This window comes from Meriones unguiculatus, chromosome 9 (assembly GCF_030254825.1).
Source record: "Meriones unguiculatus strain TT.TT164.6M chromosome 9, Bangor_MerUng_6.1, whole genome shotgun sequence".
In the NCBI taxonomy this organism is placed as follows: domain Eukaryota; kingdom Metazoa; phylum Chordata; class Mammalia; order Rodentia; family Muridae; genus Meriones; species Meriones unguiculatus.
Genome location: NC_083357.1, coordinates 57,718,511 through 57,735,638, shown reverse-complemented (window position 1 = coordinate 57,735,638; position 17,128 = coordinate 57,718,511). Strand labels below are relative to the sequence as shown.

Below are 17,128 nucleotides of genomic sequence, written 5' to 3'. Positions count from 1 at the left end.
CACACAGGGAGGCTTTGAGCTTTGAGAACATCCTGACTGAGCTTACAATCTCCTGTAAGCAGACACCTAAGACTCTAGATTGTACCAACGAAGCCAGCAGCACAGACACCCCGTGTTCTAGAGGAGTGGGTTGCTCACACCAGCGCTATCCTAGGATGTGGTCCTTGTGTCCTTTCTAGCTCTTCCTCCCATGCAGCCTCCCTCTTCTTCTGGTGGGCCTCTTCCCTTTCTTGTCCTCTGCTCACATTTACTACATCTAAATATGCACACAACAATGAGGAGCCAAGGTCTACATCTCCCAGAGTGCTTGGCAGGATCGCTGAGCCCGGTTTACTTCACTTAAAATATTTTCCAATTCCACCATTTTCTTGGAAAATTCAGGTCTTCTCATCTGAATGGAACTCCATTGTGGGTGTGTATCACATACTCACAAACTAGCCATCTACAGATGAATGGCCTTAGGCTCAAGAGTGAGTGGCTGGGTTGTATGGTAGACGTTTGGGAAACGACCACGCTGGTCTCCACAGTAGCTGCACCAGCTCACACTGCTGCCAACAGTACAGAAGGACTGTTCTCTCCCTGGGTCCTGGCCAGCAACTGCTCTCAACGTTTTCACTATGCTAGCCATAGTGACTGGGGAGAGATAGACTGTGGAGCTGTTGAGTGTGAGAGGGTGTGAGAAGGTGTTCCGGGTATTTTGTTTGTTGTCTTTGGAGATAGGGTCTCTCCATGGAGTCCTGGCTCTCCTGGAACTCACTACATAAACCAGGCCAGATCCAACTCAGAGAGCCTCAGGGCTGTTTTACTAACATTTCCCTAATAGATAAGGATGTCACCAAAGTTCTTTTGCTTCCCTGTCAGCAAGCCATGCCTATTATCAAAGAAAACAAAAAAAAAAAAAAAAATGCTGTCAAGGGTTTGAAGCTAAAGGCAAGGGGAAAGGCAGAGCTTCAATTCACCGCTTGTGGGAATGCCAACTTGTGCAACCACTGTGGAAAGTAGAAAAAGAATGAAGAGACGGAGCCTCTCCATTCCCCAGCTACACCCTTCACAGGTCAATGCCCCAAAGACACACGACAAAAACACTTGCTCAGCCATACTACTGCTGCTCTATGCACAGTAGCCAGGAAATGGAACCAGCCTGATGTCCACCAAGAACACATTCATGAAGACAAAGACTAGGAATATGCACAACAGAACTTATGCAATCCTAAAGAAAAAGGAAATGATGACACTTGCAGGAAAAGATGTAAAAGTGAAAATCACTGTGCAAAGTGAAATAAGCTAGAGTCAGGCAAATGCCATGTTTCCTGTCAGATGCAGAACTTAGATTTTGAATTTATTATGTTTATTTTACATATATGAGTATTTTACCTCATGCATGTCTGCGCACCACATATGTGCATGGAGTCAGCAGAGATCAAAAGAGTGAGTTGGATCCTTAGAACTGGAGTTACAGGTGTTTGTTAGCTACCACATGGGTGGTAGGAATCAAACCCGGGTCCTCTAGCAAAGCAGACAGTGTTCTGCTGAACTGCTGAGCCATCTCTCCACCATTTTTTAAAATGGTGTGTGTGTGTGTGTGTGTGTGTGTCTGTGTGTGTTCATATGTAAGAGGATGATGATATTAGAAGGGAAGAAGAAAACACAGTAATAGAGTACATGGGCTAGAAAGGCAGAAGTTGGGACTAACTGTGTCTGTAACAAGAGACCTAGCTGCCATGGGTGAGGAAATACAGGAAAGGGTGGTGAGGCAGAGGGATGAATGAGAACAAATTGTGATTAGAACATATGAATGGAATTTCCATGCTGAGCCCACTATCTTGTAACTAACCTTTATGTAGGCAGAAACCAGGAACTGGGTATTTACCCGGTACCTCCTTGAGTGGGCCATTACCTGAGAAGACGGTGGGTCAGAGCCCTGATGCTCTGTCTTGCCTTTAGCTAGCAGATTCTGAGGGAAATGGAGACAGAGACAGTCCTTCAGAAGTTTACCCAGGTGGCTGGATCTTGTCTCTGAGACAGGACTTGGCAGTTCTCCTGTCACCTCCTCTCTCTGTGTGTAGCTAGGGTGGCTTCTGCCTTGCCACATTATCATCTTGCTGGGAAGCAGGTATTCTAGGTGATGGTCTGAATCTGGACAGCAGTTGGCAGGGTTTCCGGGGTTGTGGGGGTTGTTTGTTGTTGGTTTTGTTGTGTTTTTTTTTGTTTTTTTTTTTTTTTTTTTTTTTGTCCCACTTTTCTTTCTTTGTTTGTTTGCTGTTTTGTTTTAGAGGTTTACTAACATTCATTGCGTTGGTGGGCACACACGGGCCACAGCATGAATGTGGAGGTGAGAGGATAATTTGCAGAAGTTGTTCCCTCCTTTTACCAGATCGACTCTGGAGCTCAAACTCAGGACATAAGTGGTGCCTTCCTTTACTGAGCCATCTCACTGGTCCACTAAGAGAAATGTGAGGATCTGGGGCTCGTGGCACACACCTGTAATCCCAGCACTCAAGGAGGCAGAGGCAGGCAGATCTCTGTGAGTTCAGGGTCAGCCTAGGCTACAAAACAAGTACAGGACAGCCAGTGCTACACAGAGAAATCCTGTCTTGAAAAAACGAGAGAGACAGAGACAGAGACAGAGACAGAGACAGAGAGATGAGTTTGAGGGATTTCTGTTCCTTAAGAGAAGCTTGAGATCTTTCATTGGATCACAGCATTGTTCAAAAATCTGAAGTCCACATGTCAGCTGAAATATACGGACGTCACTTCACCGTCTGCTCATGTCACTGAAAAGCACACTGCATGCTACCAACCTACAGTGGCACAGAGTACTCTTTCCTATTCCAAAAGGGAGTAGCAGAGCAGAGCAAAGAAAATCGACACAAACCAAGGAAGCAAACACCAGCTCATGATGCTCCATGCCTGGCATCCCAGACTTGTACTGGGATTAGGCAGCTCCACCCCTCAACTCTGCCCCCTGAAGCACACAAGGTCGCTCTTGGCTTGGCCGCACTCTGCATCTGTGGCTATTCTCAGCAGATGTCCCCTGGTCCTGCCATCACCAATATCCTGAGGTCTTCACTGAAACTTAGGTGTCTCAGAGCCTCCCTGCAGGGTTTCTCATTCTGTCACGCACTGAGAGGAGTTGGGATTTGTGTGTGAAATGTTCCCATGGCACATCTGTCTGAACCCTTGGTTCATAGTTGGTGGCTCTCTAAGAAGGTTGTAAAGCCTTTATGACATGGACATTCACTAGAGGAAGGACAACTACCTACCCTCCCTCCCCCCAGCTTTGCCACATGGATTCTGAGGAGCTTGTGTGACAAACACTGTGCCAATTAAGCCAGCACTCCAGCTCCTAATATTCTTTTCTCTAAAATAAAATTTTGGTGTGCCTGAGCATTTGCCTTCATGGATGCGTAGGCACCATGTTTGTACCTTGTGTTCCCAGAGGGCAGGAGCCTTGGATCCCCTGAAACTGAAGCTCTAGATGGCTGTGAGCTGCTGTAGGGGTGCTGGGAACCCAGAACAGCCATTGTGCTTACCTGCTGCCTCAGCTCTCCTGGCTCCCTTTTAAGCTTCTGGTTAGTATTGTATGGTGATGTTGAAGTCAGAGGTCAGTTCACAGAATCAGCTCTCTTTATCCACCTTTACACAGGTTCTAGGAACCAAACTCAGCTTGCCAGACTTGAATGGCCAGGGTCTTTGCCGGCTCACTCCACTCCCTACCCTTATCCCCCATATTTTTTACTAGCAGGATTCACACATTTGAATCACGGTGTCATTTTACATTCTAAACATTGCCAAGATTTGCTGTGCTGTGGGGCCACGTGCTTTTAATCTCAGCATTTGGGAGACAGAAGCACATGGATCTCTGAGTTTGAGGCCAGCCTAGTTTACAGAGTGAGTTCCAGGACAGTCAGGACTACACAAAGAAACCCTGTCTTAAAAAATAAAAAATGTCCAGGCTCACAAAGAACTTTTGCCTATGTTTATTGTATCTGTTCATATTTATCTTCTTAAAAATTAGAATAGAAGTATTTTAAATCTTGCAAGTCATAAACCACTTACTATATTATATGTTTACACAAGTATCACAATTTTTGAAGTACTCCTGTTGTTTTTGGTTTGTTTTGATTTCATTTGGGGAATAAGACAATGGGTTTAAGTTGAGGGTGTTTTAAAACAGAGTCTCATGCACCTCAGGCTGACTCAAATTCTTTGTGTAGCTAAAGATGAATTTGAACCCCTGATCCCCTCACCTCCCAAGTGCTTAAATTAAAGGTATGTGTATCACCAGGTCTACCCAGTAAACCCATCCTTTTGAAAACAAAATGATTAGTAAGAGAAATTGACACGGGATGAAAGTTTCAAGATCTCTTTAGTAGCTGACATCTTGATTCCCAGATCTGCTTTTTGTTCATAGTGTCCTACATCATTGTTTTATTGAGTCATATAAAGTCTGACTTCATACAAACAATCAATTGGAAAAGGAAGTGCCTACCAGCTGCCACACAAGAGTTTGTAGACCCCCCATGATGTAATCAGCAAGAGCCCCTTGTTCCTGGGATCCCACTGTAAAATTCTAAGAGAGAACCTTGACAACCATAAACATTGTCTTGAGAGTGTTGGCAGATGAAGATGGGAGCTTTTCCCACTTCAATTATTCTAGAGACAGGATAAGGTTTGGAGCTGCTGCCCCTGAAGTAGAATAAGGTAGAAAAGACCAATTATTATACTAATGTATTGATTTATTTAGTTAATTACCTACTCTGCTTGTCCTGCCTCTTTGCCAAGCATGACTTCACCTGATACCTGAAACAGGATGACCTGGAGAAACAGATGAAACCGTGGTTTGTTACCTTAAACTGCCAAATATGCTTTGTCACTACCCTTTGTGGTCCTAGTGAGAATACAAACTAGACCCAGGATGAAAGCTTCCGAGAAGCTATCCTGGTTTCAAACCCTGGTTACCCTACCTCTCTTCCACTCTCAACAGTGTCAGAGTGCTTAATCCGGAATTTTTCCCACAAAACATCTACCCTGCCAACATGTGTGGGACATCTGACTGAAGACAGACCAAGACAGAAGAGGTAGGGAGTGGGGAAGAAACTGAAATCTGCTTTCACCATCTGAGCTCTGATAAGTGGCTTGTTAACTCATAACGACACCTTATTGCTTAGAGTGTTTTAACTATGAAGTTCTTGGGACATCAAAAGACTTTTTTTTTTTGGAGGGAATGAGTGTCAACATACAAGAGCAAATATTTTATAATGAACTTTAAATTAGAAACACATGCTGTAGAGGGTTCTTGTCACATGAGCACCTTTGAAAATAGTCTTCACTAGCAAATACTCATGGTTGGATACACTAAATAGTACAAGGACTTGTCACAGACACACATGAAGTATGTTAGGCACGGTCTCCTTACTCTACTGAGATCCCCTGCCTTGCCCCCACCCCTCTCCTCACCTCCTAACCAGATGAGCCATCTCATCATCCCTTACCTCCTGATTCCATTGCACACCAACAAGAGAGCTCAAGCAGACCAATGCAAAGCCCATTTGGGATATATGGCTCCTGTCATGCTTCCAACACTCAAGAGAGGTAAAAGCAGGAAGATTCGGGCTGGCCTGATCTACACAGTGAGAAAAGAAAGAACCTCAGGAACTCCAAATCCAAGGAGAGGAGCTGGCGGGAGAGTGAACTGGAAGAAAATGGAGCCAAGTCACCAGTGCTGGTGTGCTAAGGAAGGGCAGCCTATTTGTCTTGAGTGCAGCCTGGGTGACCTCGGTGCTCTTCTGTTAACACAGAAAGCTTGATAATCGGGTCTTACTTGCTGGGTCAGGCAGCTTCTTCAAAGTTGATGTCTATAGCAATGTGGTGAAATGCCTAACAGCTTCTGCTGACTGACTTGTCTGTGTGTTCATCTGTGCACTGTTCTTCCAGGGAAGATGTGGACAGGAAATACAAAGCAAAGGTTAAGTTCACAAAGTAGGAGCAGAGCGCTGATGTCCACAGCTGTGTCCTGGCTCTTCTACCCTGTGTCTTCTTAAGTTTTTAAATTAACTGCAAATATGAGGACTTAAGGGTTTTCAACCTACCAAAGTCTTTATTTCCATCTTCTGAGGAATGATAAAGCTTGGCCAGTGTGGAAATAAATTTCCTGAAGGCCACACCTACTAGAGTCTGAAGGAGCTGCTTTCTTCAGTAACATCAGACAAGGTGGCACAAGTCTTTACCCATAGCAAGAGCAGAGTCAAGTGGCTGTCTTTGACTCTGAGGCCAGTTTGATCTGCACAGCAAATTCCATCCAAAGACAAAAACAAGAACAAAGAATCATCAATCAAACAAAAAACAAACAAACCTGTCCCCAGGGCCTGAAGAGATAGTTTAATCAGTTACCCAGCAGTGGGGAGACAAACACACATTGATGCCTGGAGCTCACTGACCAGGCAACAGACACAAACTGCTGCTGACTGCCAGAGTCAGTGAGAGACCCTGCCTCAAAAGAAAAGTACATGGAGGGCAGTGAGGAAGATGCTCAACATTGGCCTCTGCCTCCACACGCCTGGACAAATGTGTGCTTGCACACTCCCACATAAGCATGGACACGTAATTAACTGGTGCTCATGGAACAGTAGCCACAACATTCCTGTCCTCACACTTATCACCCTGGGAGGACCAGGAGGAAAGTGTGACTTAGATGCCACCTCAGCATTACATTTTGTGAGCTTGAATTAAATACTACATCACAAAGAGAGGTTCTTGTGTTCTAAATATGAAAATAATTTTTTATTTCTCTTAGAGATGTGAAAGCATCGAGTTACATACAATTCACATATACCATGCACAGCAGTTAATTATGTGGCATTTTGTTCATTCATTCAGTAAATATTTTTGAGCTTTAATATGTTAAAACAGTTTGCAGACCAAACACACACATACACATTCTACTCTCATGGAAGTAACAGCCTGGGAACACATTTTCAAAAGATAAGCACAAAATAAGTTTTCAAATACACACAGGAGAGGATGTGAAAAGAAGATAAAGAGTGTTGTCCCTGGACCCATGAGGTCACTGTAGACTTCCCTGTAAGAATTGCAGATCATTTTGACCCTTCTCCTGGGAGGACTTATCTTCTGACAGGATGTCTCTGGCTTTTTCTGTCTGAGATCAAGAGCAGAAAAAGAGCCCAAGGCTGAGGCTGTGAGAGCAGACAAAGTGGTGGCAGTAGCAGCAGGAGGGGGAGCCCCATGGTAGATCCCCAGGTTCTCAGGGGACAGTTGCCTCTACTGACAGGTTGGAAGACAGACAGAGGAGCAAAATGAAAGAAAGGGGAATGAAGAATCCCACTGAAGGTGTTGCCTTCAGAGAGGAAAACTTGTCTCATCTCAGCTGGGAAATGCCAACCTAGAGCTGTTTTAGGGAAGATGTGGGGAAGAAAGTAATCGTGTCTACTTAATATAGTTTGGTGCATGCATCAGGCCCCCAAGTGTAGATGGCTAGGAAAGAGTTGCATATGGCAGTGCTGAGGCTAGTCCTTCTTCAAATGAGCAGCTGAAGGTAAAATCAGGGCGAAGTTGTAGAGTTGGTGGCACCTACAGCCTTACACTGGATGAGCCCACAAAGGGGGTGCTGGACACTGAGCAGAACCTCAGCTGCTGACCCACGGAGTCCCCGACAACAGCATGACCTGAAGAGGGTGAGATTAGACTGAGAATAAATCCTTGCAGGTGAGGCTAGGGCCAGGAGGTAGGGCTGTCCAGAGACTAGCATTCCGCCTCTCAGTGAGTATCCCCTGAGGACACCTGCCTTACCTTAACCGTTTTCTCCTCCAGTTTGTTACAAGCAGCCCTATTTGAGGGCTGTGTCATTGAGGAGGAAGGCTGCTGAATGCTGAAGGACACCCCACTAGGATGAGGTCTCATTTCAGATGCAAGCAGCACCCCCTTTACCAGTCACCCTATTAACGGGCTGCGGTGGCTGGGCAATCCTTTGAGAGATACACAATTCTTGGTCTAGAAAGAGTCTGGTTGAGAATTCCCGTGGGAAAACACCCACAGATAAGTGTGTTCTCTTTGCCACAGGAGGACGTGAGGTCATCTCTGTGCCAAGCTGTCCTTTCCCCACTCTGCTCCAACACAGGACTGCATAGCCCTCTCCTGCCCTCTGCTGGCCGAAACGTGCTCTTATGGAGCTATCTCTGCACTGGGCGATCCTATGGGGTCAATCAAAGGCTTCATCCTTCTGAGGACACCCAGCTTCAGCTCTGTCGTCCCACATTGAGGCTGCATACTCTTCTATGTCAGCCTAGAACATCATCCCGGATTCTGGTCTATTACAAATAAATCTGCTACAAACATGGTTGAATAAGTGTCCTTATTGTGTAGTTGAGCCTCTTTTGGATATATGCCTAGGAGTGGTATAGCTGGATCTTGAGGAAGCACTGTTTCTAATTGTCTGACAAAGCGCCAGATTGATTTCCAGAGTGGTTGTACAAGTTTACATTCCCACCAGCAGTGGAGGAGGGTTCCCCTTTCTCCACAACATCTCCAGCATGTGTTGTCACTTGAGATTTTGATCTTAGCCATTCTGATGTGAGCAACGTGAAAGCTCAGGGTCATTTTGATTTGCATTTCTCTGATGACTAAGGACATTGAGCATTTCTTTAAGTGTTTTTCAACCATTCGATATTCCTCTACAGAGAATTCTCTGTTTAGTTCTGTTCCCCATTTTTTAATTGGATTACTTGATTTGTTGCTGTTTAACTTCTTGAGTTCTTTATATATACTGGATATTAGCTCTCTGTCAGATATAGGGTTGGTGAAAATCCTTTCCCAATCTGTCAGCAGTCGTTTTGTTCTGATGACAGTGTCCTTTCTTTACAGAAGCTTTTCAGTTTCATGAGGTCCCATTTATTGATTGTTGCTCTTAGAGCCTGTGCTGTTGGTGTTCTGTTCAGGAAGTTGTCTCCTGTACCAATGAGTTCAAGGCTCTGCCCCACTTTTTCTTCTAACAGGTTTAGTGTGTCTGGTTCTATATTGAGGTGATTTTTGTTTTGTTTTGTTTTGTTTTGTTTTGTTTTATCCACGTGGACTTTAGTTTTGTGCAGGGTGATAAGTATCAATCTATTTGCATTTTTCTACATGTAGACAACCAGGTAGACCAGCACCATTTGTTGAAGATGCTGTCTTTTGTCCATTGAATGATTTTGGTTCTTTGTCAAAAATCAGGTATCCATAAGTGTGTGGGTTTATTTCTGGGTCTGCTATTCAGTTCCATTGTTCCACCCGGCTTCTATGCCAGTACCATGCAGTTTTTAGTATTGTTGCTATATAGTACAGCTTGAGAGCAGGGATGGAGATACCTCCAGAAGATCTTTTATTGTAGAGGATTGTTTTAGCAATTCTGGGTTTCTTGTTATTCTGTATGAAGTTGAGAATTTTTCTCTCAATGTCTGTAAAGAATTGTGTTGGTCATTTGATGAGAATTGCATTGAATCTGTAGATTGCTTTTGGTAAGATTTTTACTATGTTAATCCTGCCAAGCCATGAGCAGATCTTTCTGTCTTCTGATATCTTCTTCTAATTCTTTCTTCAGAGACTTAAATTTTTTTCATACAAGTCTTTGACTTGCTTGGTTAGGTTCACGACAAGGAACTTCATGTCCTCTGTGGCTATTGTGAAGGGTTTTATTTCCCTAATTTCTTTCTCAGCCCTTTTGTCTTTTGTATACAGGAGGGCTATTGATTTTTTTTTTGAGTTATTTATGTATCCAGCCACATTTCTGAAGGTGTTTATCAGTTGTAAGAGTTCCCTGGTAGAATTTTTGGGGCCACTCAGGTATACTATCATATCATCTGCAAATAGTGATACTTTGACTTCTTCCTTTCCAATTTGTATTCCCTTGATCTCCTTTAATTGTCTTATTGCTCTAGCAAGGACTTCCAGCACTATGTTGAAGAGATATGGAGAGAGTGGGCAGCCTTGCCTTGTCTCTGATTTCAGTGGGATTGATTTAAGGTTCTCTCCATTGAGTTTGATATTGGCTATAGGCATGCTGTATATTGCCTTTACTATGTTTAGGTATGTGCCTTGTATTCCTGAACTCTCCAAGACTTTAAACATGCGTGGATGTTGGATTTTGTCAAATGCTTTTTCAGCATCTAAGGAGATGATCATGTGGTTTTTCTCCTTCAGTTTGTTTATGTGGTGGATCACATTGATGGATTTCCATATATTGAACCACCCCTGCATGCCTGGGATGAAGCCTACTTGGTCGTAGTGGATGATATTTTTGATGTGTTCTTACATTCGGTTTGCAAGTATTTTGTTGAGTATTTTTGCATCGAAGAAGGAGAAAACAGGGAACAGGACAAGAGCCTGCCACAGAGGGCCTCTGAAAGGCTCTACCCTGCAGGGTATCAAAGCAGATGCTGAGACTTATGGCCAACCTTTGGGCAGAGTGCAGGGGATCTTATGATAGAAGTGGTAAATAGTAAGTTCTAGAGAGGCCAGGAGCTCCACAAGGAGAGCAAGAGAACCAAAAAATCTGGGCACAGGGGTCCTTTCTGAGACTCATACTCCAACCAAGGACCATTGATGGAAATAACCTAGAACCCCGGCACAGATGTAGCCCATGACAGTTCAGTGTCCAAGTGGGTTCCAGAGTAATGGGAACAGGGACTGTTCTTTGAATGCCTCCCCCTGGGGGGGGGGGCAGCCTTACCAGCCACAGAGGAAGACAATGCAGCCACACCTGATGAGACCTGATAGACTAGGACCAGGAAGGAGAGGAAGACCTCCCCTATCAGTAGACATGGGGAGGGGCATACCTAGAGAAGGGAGAGGAAAGCTGGAATGGGAGGGGAGGAGGGAAGGATTTATGAGGGGATACAAAGTGAATAAAGTGTAATTAATACAAATTAAAATAAACTTTTTTTAAAGATTTATTTATTGTTTATACAGCATCCTGCCTGCATGTGTGCCTGTACCCCAGATCTCACTATAGATGGTAGTGAGCCACTATGTGGATGCTGGGAATTGAACTCAGGACCTTTGGAAGAGAGCCAGTGTTCTTAACCTCTGAGACATCTCTCAGAGGCTAAATCCTTAGCCTTCACCTCTGTCAATTAAGCAAGTAGTGTGTACTCTTACTGTCCCTCGCCTCTCTCTCAGACTAGCAGTACAGAGGTTATTCTCTAGAGCTTTATCTCGAACTTCAGCTTGAACAAAATACTTGAAATGTGTCTTCACAGAAGAATGAAAAGAATAGGGACAATAGAGAAATGGAGGGTCAAAGACATCTTTACTCACATCCACTCAAAAGAGAGGTGAACCAGGCAGCTCTGCTCTCTGTCACTGCAGAAATGCTCCCTGCTTTCTAGCTCTGTCCTTCCCCCTGTCCACAGACTGAAGGAAGAAGCCCTGTGAACTCAGGTCTCTTCACTTTGATCCCTTGAGGAAAGTGGGATGCCAGAGGACAGCTCTTTCCCACTCAGATTTCACCAGGAAGTCGAGAACCAGACTTAGCTAACTGCTGAGCAGGCAGTTGTGAGCTGCTTGTTGTAAATGTCTTTGAAAATCATCTGCAGCCCGCCTACAGGGTAGCTGGCAGCGGTCTGTCCAGCTGTTGTCCATTCTCATCTCTTAAGAGTGCAGGTCATCCTATCAGAAGCTTAGCCTGTCTTTCTTTTCTTCTTGTTGTTGTTGTTTTGTTTTGTTTTGTTTTGTTTTCAAGACAGGATTTCTCTGTGTAGCCTCTGCTTCCTGGAACTTGCTCTATAGACCAGGCTGGCCTCAAACCCACAGCGATCCACCTGCATCTGCCTTCCAGAGTGCCAGGATTAAATGTGTGTGCCACCTCACCCAGCTGCTCACTTTGTCTTTCACCACAGGCTCTATGTCTCATCTCAGTTCTTTAGACAGAGATCACAGGGTGCTGGGAAACAATTGGAGTCCTCGCTGAAATCCTGGTGACACTGTGACTAACTTACCTCAAGTCAACACAGGCAGGCCTCTGTCAGAAAAAAAAAAGGAGATGAAACATGACCTTCTCATGTTATCTTCCAGTCCATCGAAGGGCTTGTAGTATCTCTAGAAGGAGTATAATTTCCTCCATTCTACATTGTACCTGTTTGGTTGGGTGCTTGTTGGTTTCTTGTTAATATTTTCATTTATTCATTGACTATTGCATTCATGTTATAACATATTTGATCATATTCATCCTCTGTTACCTTCTCTCCTCCTCTTCCCCTCCTTCTCTCTCTCATTCTAGGACCCCTTCTTCTCCCAACAAGTCTCCTCCTACTTCCATTAGTTTTTAGTGACTAATAAAGTGTAATAAAGGCAGCATGCATGAGCATGGTTGTGTGGATGTTTATTTTACCATAGGCATATTACCAGCGGCTACACCACTGAAGAAAACTGGTTCTCCATCCCCACTGTAGCCATTGACTGCCAATAACACTTTAGCTAGAGGTGGGGCCTCATTAGTCACACTCCAATCATGCTGGAAAGTTGATGACTCAATGTTGTATAGGTAGCCATGGCTGCCCTGAGTCCACAAATACAATAGCGGTGTATCCACAGACTGCATTCTGCTGCACTCCTTATCAGAATCTGGCTTGTTCTCCTCCCAGGCCCACCCCTTTCCCAGTGCTCCCTGAGTCCTGAGGCATAGATACAGATGTCCCATTTGGGCTCAACACTCAACAGTCACTAAGTCTCAGCACTTTGCCCAGGAGGTGAATCCCTGCATTAGCCGCTACCCTCTGCAGAGAGAAACCTTTCTGACAAAGGTTGAAAGCAGCACTAATCTGTGGACAGAAACACAAACACTCATGAGGTAATACGACAGCATGTCCATGTAGTAAAATGCCATAGTCGATTCTGTACTCCCCCCCCCCCCCGGGAGCCTCCCCAGACATGGGCTTTTGATCATGTTCACAGAGCAGGCACAAATTCCCTCCTACAGAGCAGTGACAGATCTGATCATGAGGCAGCAGTAGCCCCTAACAGTCATGCCACTATTGCACGGTGGAGACATCATGGCTGACTGGTTGGTGTTGTAGCTCCCACAGGTCACAGCTAAGCCTGTCGGTGACTTTCCTTCCACGGATGGCCTGCATATCACCTTCCGGCACTGTGAAAGGCAGCAGGGAAGAGGCTTCCAGACCACTTCTACCCTGACTTGTCTAGGCCCTGTCTCCACCTAATGGCTTTGGAAGTAATCTCAGTCTCCTGCATTCCATGTCGCTGTAAAAACCTCATGTGGTTTTCCAAGCACTTCCCTGACTTCTCATGTCAGCCACTGAGTCAGGGAAAGCTGTGTGGAGGATGATACTGGTGGATGGTGTCCCCATGTTGGCAGCTAAAACACAGGCATGCAAGAGTGCCCACAACTTAGGAAGCAACAAGTGCTGCTCATCAAAGTGGCACTGAGAAGCTCTGAATGTGAGCAGGGTCCTCAACGGTTCTCCTTACTCAGTGTGGGTAAATTGGAAATTGAGTTGGGATAATGATGGCCTGATGAGGTCACATTTTTAACTATCATTAAGGCACATCATGTATCAACATTTTCAATATTGATATCTTAGAAAGACTTACCAAAAATTGTTTTGAGAAAGGCTTTTAAAAACACCACTGTGGCTGCAAATACATAATCTCTACCTGATATTATAAACATTTGGTATAGTCGGGCTTGGTGGCTCACTTCTGAGTTCCCAGAAATTAGGAACCTAAAGCAGGAGGATTGCTGTGAGTTCAAAGCCAGCACAGATAAGAACAGATATCATCTCAAAAGAATAAGGGAAGGAAATACCCAGTATGTTTCTTTCCACATGGAAGAGCAGCCAGTGCTTTTAACCTCTGAGACATCTCTCCAGCCCAGTCCTTAAGATTCATTCTCCCCTCCGAGTATCTGTGTGTCTATACACATGTATGTCCATGCCACAAACGCTATTAGAAGACATCAGATCCCCTGAAAATGGAGTTACAGACTTTTGTAAGCCACACAGCACAGGTGCTGGAACCTAACTTGGGTCCTCTGGAAGAGCAGCAAGTGCTCCTAACCACTGAGCATCTCTCTGGACCACAACCTCATACGATTCTTGAAAGAGGAACAGAAATGTAAATATCTCTTACAAATCTGGGTTTCCAAGGCTCTGTCTCCTCTAAGTACCTATCCAGGCTGCTAGGAACCCTGGTCTGCCCATCACGGAAACACAGGCACAAAATCTGCAGCCAGTCGACAGAATACAGAGATTTCTAGGCAGAGTTCACATTCAGACTTCAACTACCCTACACAAGATGACTTGGAACTAGACTTCCTTACAATGGGGGCAGCAGCACTGTTGGTTGGCCAAGTGAAGGAACAGAAGGTCCGTTACACAACGGACAATGTGCCGATCTAGGTTTTGCAATTTGAATACCCTGAGCCATTTGCCTCTGCCAGCCACACCCACAGGGTCTGCTCTATATCTATGGGCCCAATTGGAGCTCACCCATTATCCCTGAATTCCAGGACAACCAGCATTGCGACCTCACAGGAGCCACAACCTAGACTGGGTAAGAGACTGACTGTTTAGGACTGGGGCAGGAGGGCTAGTGATGGGGCAGGAGGGTTAGCACTGGGGCAGGAGGGCTAGTGACGGGGCAGTGTCCAGGAGAAATGAAACTGTGAGCCCTCAGTGGCAGCAGAGGGCTTTTAGGGAGAGAGAGGAAAAACCAGGCCAAGATGGGGAGTAGTCACTTCTGCTCTGCTCTCACAGGAAAACATGGGCCTGAAGTTGCTTGTGTCCAGACTATGTCTCCTGCTGCTGCTGGGACTTGTCCTGATGGTTGCCTCCTTCCAGATTCCACCTGGTTTAACCCCTTCCCAGTGGTTTACAATCCAGCACATAAGTAATACTACTACCATCCAATGTAATGCTGCAATGCTGGGAGTTAACAATTATACGGGAAGATGCAAGGACCTAAATACTTTTCTTCATACAGGTTTCACCAATATTGTTAATGTGTGTTACAATAGAAATACTACCTGCAAGAACGGAAGAAGAAATTGTCATGACAGTCGATCTAAGGTATCAATAACTGACTGTAACCTCACATCTCCGTCGGCAAATTATAGGCAATGCAGATACCAAAGAACACGAGCCAGGAAGTTCTACAGAATTGCTTGTAACAACAAAACCCCAAGGGACAATCCCAACTATCCAGTGGTCCCAGTTCACTTGGATGGGACTTTTATATAGCTCCAGCACCACCACTTTGTACCTTTGCTCATCAGCTAGTGCCATAACAATCCTAGTGCTGAAGAACCAATTCCTCAGCTGTGCTGCCTATCAGGACCTGTCCTCATGAAACCTGTCCCTGGCTCCTTCAAATTTGGCTGAACAGATCCTTCCTAATCAATAAACACCTTTGCATACTCATCTAGATCTTTGAGTGTCTCTATGTGTGACAGGGAGTGAAGAAGAGAGAGGGAGAGTTGAGACAGGTCCTCATGACAAGCACTCTACCAATTGAGCAATGTACCCGCTCCCCAGAAACAAATTCCAGTATGAGAAGAGATGGCTATCTTTCCAGAAAGTTCCTACAGGGCATCTTCTCTGAAGTGGCTAGTAGCGGGAAAAGAAGAAGTGGGGTCTATCCTTTACTCTTGGAGGCTATCCTTTCCCCTTTCCCTTTCCAGGACCCTTCCCCTCTCTCTTCCCAGCACCCTTCTCTTTCCCCTGCATAGCTGTTCTCAGTGGTGAGTAATTCTATCATTCAACACAGACCAGGAAGGCACAGATTCCAGGACAAGGAAACTGGATTCCACACAGAAAGGGATGAATAATGAGAGGTCCTGCCTGGCTCCCGAGTACAGAACTGTAGTCAGGAATCAGTGACAAACAGCAAGGGGCCATCCCTTGAAAGACATGGGCAAACACGATATCACCTCATGTGGCAGTCTGACACAGAAGGGAGCAGGGGCATGAAATCATCAGGCTGCACCTCTGTCCTTCAGTCTGGATCCCCAGCTTCCCTTTGGCTGTTCCTCTCTGGGCCCCCACATGCAGCAACCGGACTCTCCCCACCACTGTCCAGTGGTGGTCCTTCTTGTTGTCAGTGGCTGCAGGGAAGCCAGTCCTCTGGTCTTCCAGCTTGGTGTGGGGAATCTGCATTTTACACATGCATGCTGAGTTCCTGGAAGTGCAGGGGTGGAAAGAATTCACTGGCTTCAGATGAAGTTGGGAACAGCATGAGGGCCTCACTGAGCTGGAACTCACTCTGTAGAGCAGCCTGATTCTGAACTCACAGAAATCTTTTGTAATTTTCGCTTTTTTAATTTTTGGTGGCAAAGGCTATTTTTAAGGCCACCTGAGAAACAACTCTTGTCTCCAGCCTCTCCAGTCCCTGTGCTCCAGTTAAATGTTCACAGCCTTTTCTCCCTGGAAGCAGGCTGACTCCAAGCCACACAGGGAGGCTTTGAGCTTTGAGAACATCCTGACTGAGCTTACAATCTCCTGTAAGCAGACACCTAAGACTCTAGATTGTACCAATGAAGCCAGCAGCACAGACACCCCATGCTCTAGAGGAGTGGGTTGCTCACACCAGCGCTATCCTAGGATGTGGTCCTTGTGTCCTTTCTAGCTCTTCCTCCCATGCAGCCTCCCTCTTCTTCTGGTTGGCCTTTTCCCTTTCTTGTCCTCTGCTCACATTCACTACATCTAAATATGCACACAACAATGAGGAGCCAAGTTCTACATCTCCCAGAGTGCTTGGCAGGATCGCTGAGCCCAGCTTGCTTCACTAAAAATATTTTCCAGCTCCACCATTTTCTTGGAAAATTCAGGTCTTCTCATCTGAATGGAACTCCATTGTGGGTGTGTATCACATACTCACAAACTAGCCATCTATAGATGAATGGCCTTAGGCTCAAGAGTGAGGTGGCTGGGTTGTATGGTAGACGTTTGGGAAACAGCCACGCTGGTCTCCACAGTGGCTGCACCAGCTCACACTGCTGCCAACAGTACAGAAGGACTGTTCTCTCCCTGGGTCCTGGCCAGCAACTGCTCTCAAGGTTTTCACTATGCTAGCCATAGTGACTAGGGAGAGATAGACTGTGGAGCTGTTGAGTGTGAGAGGGTGT

The 17,128-nt window shown here is 45.4% G+C and overlaps 1 protein-coding gene across 1 annotated transcript; it reads left to right on the top strand.

Moving 5' to 3' along the window:
- The first annotated feature begins 14,455 nt into the window (after positions 1-14,455).
- Positions 14,456-15,425, top strand: LOC110544500 (eosinophil cationic protein). Its single transcript, XM_021630460.2, has 2 exons — positions 14,456-14,559; positions 14,763-15,425. The coding sequence occupies exon 2, from the start codon at positions 14,769-14,771 to the stop codon at positions 15,243-15,245; it is 477 nt and encodes a 158-aa protein (XP_021486135.2). The 5' UTR covers positions 14,456-14,559; positions 14,763-14,768; the 3' UTR covers positions 15,246-15,425.
- Positions 15,426-17,128: the final 1,703 nt, after the last annotated feature.

Bases quoted from the DNA above. Each gene is read 5' to 3' on its own strand.
- LOC110544500 (XM_021630460.2), top strand. From the start codon at position 14,769: ATGGGCCTGAAGTTGCTTGTGTCCAGACTATGTCTCCTGCTGCTGCTG.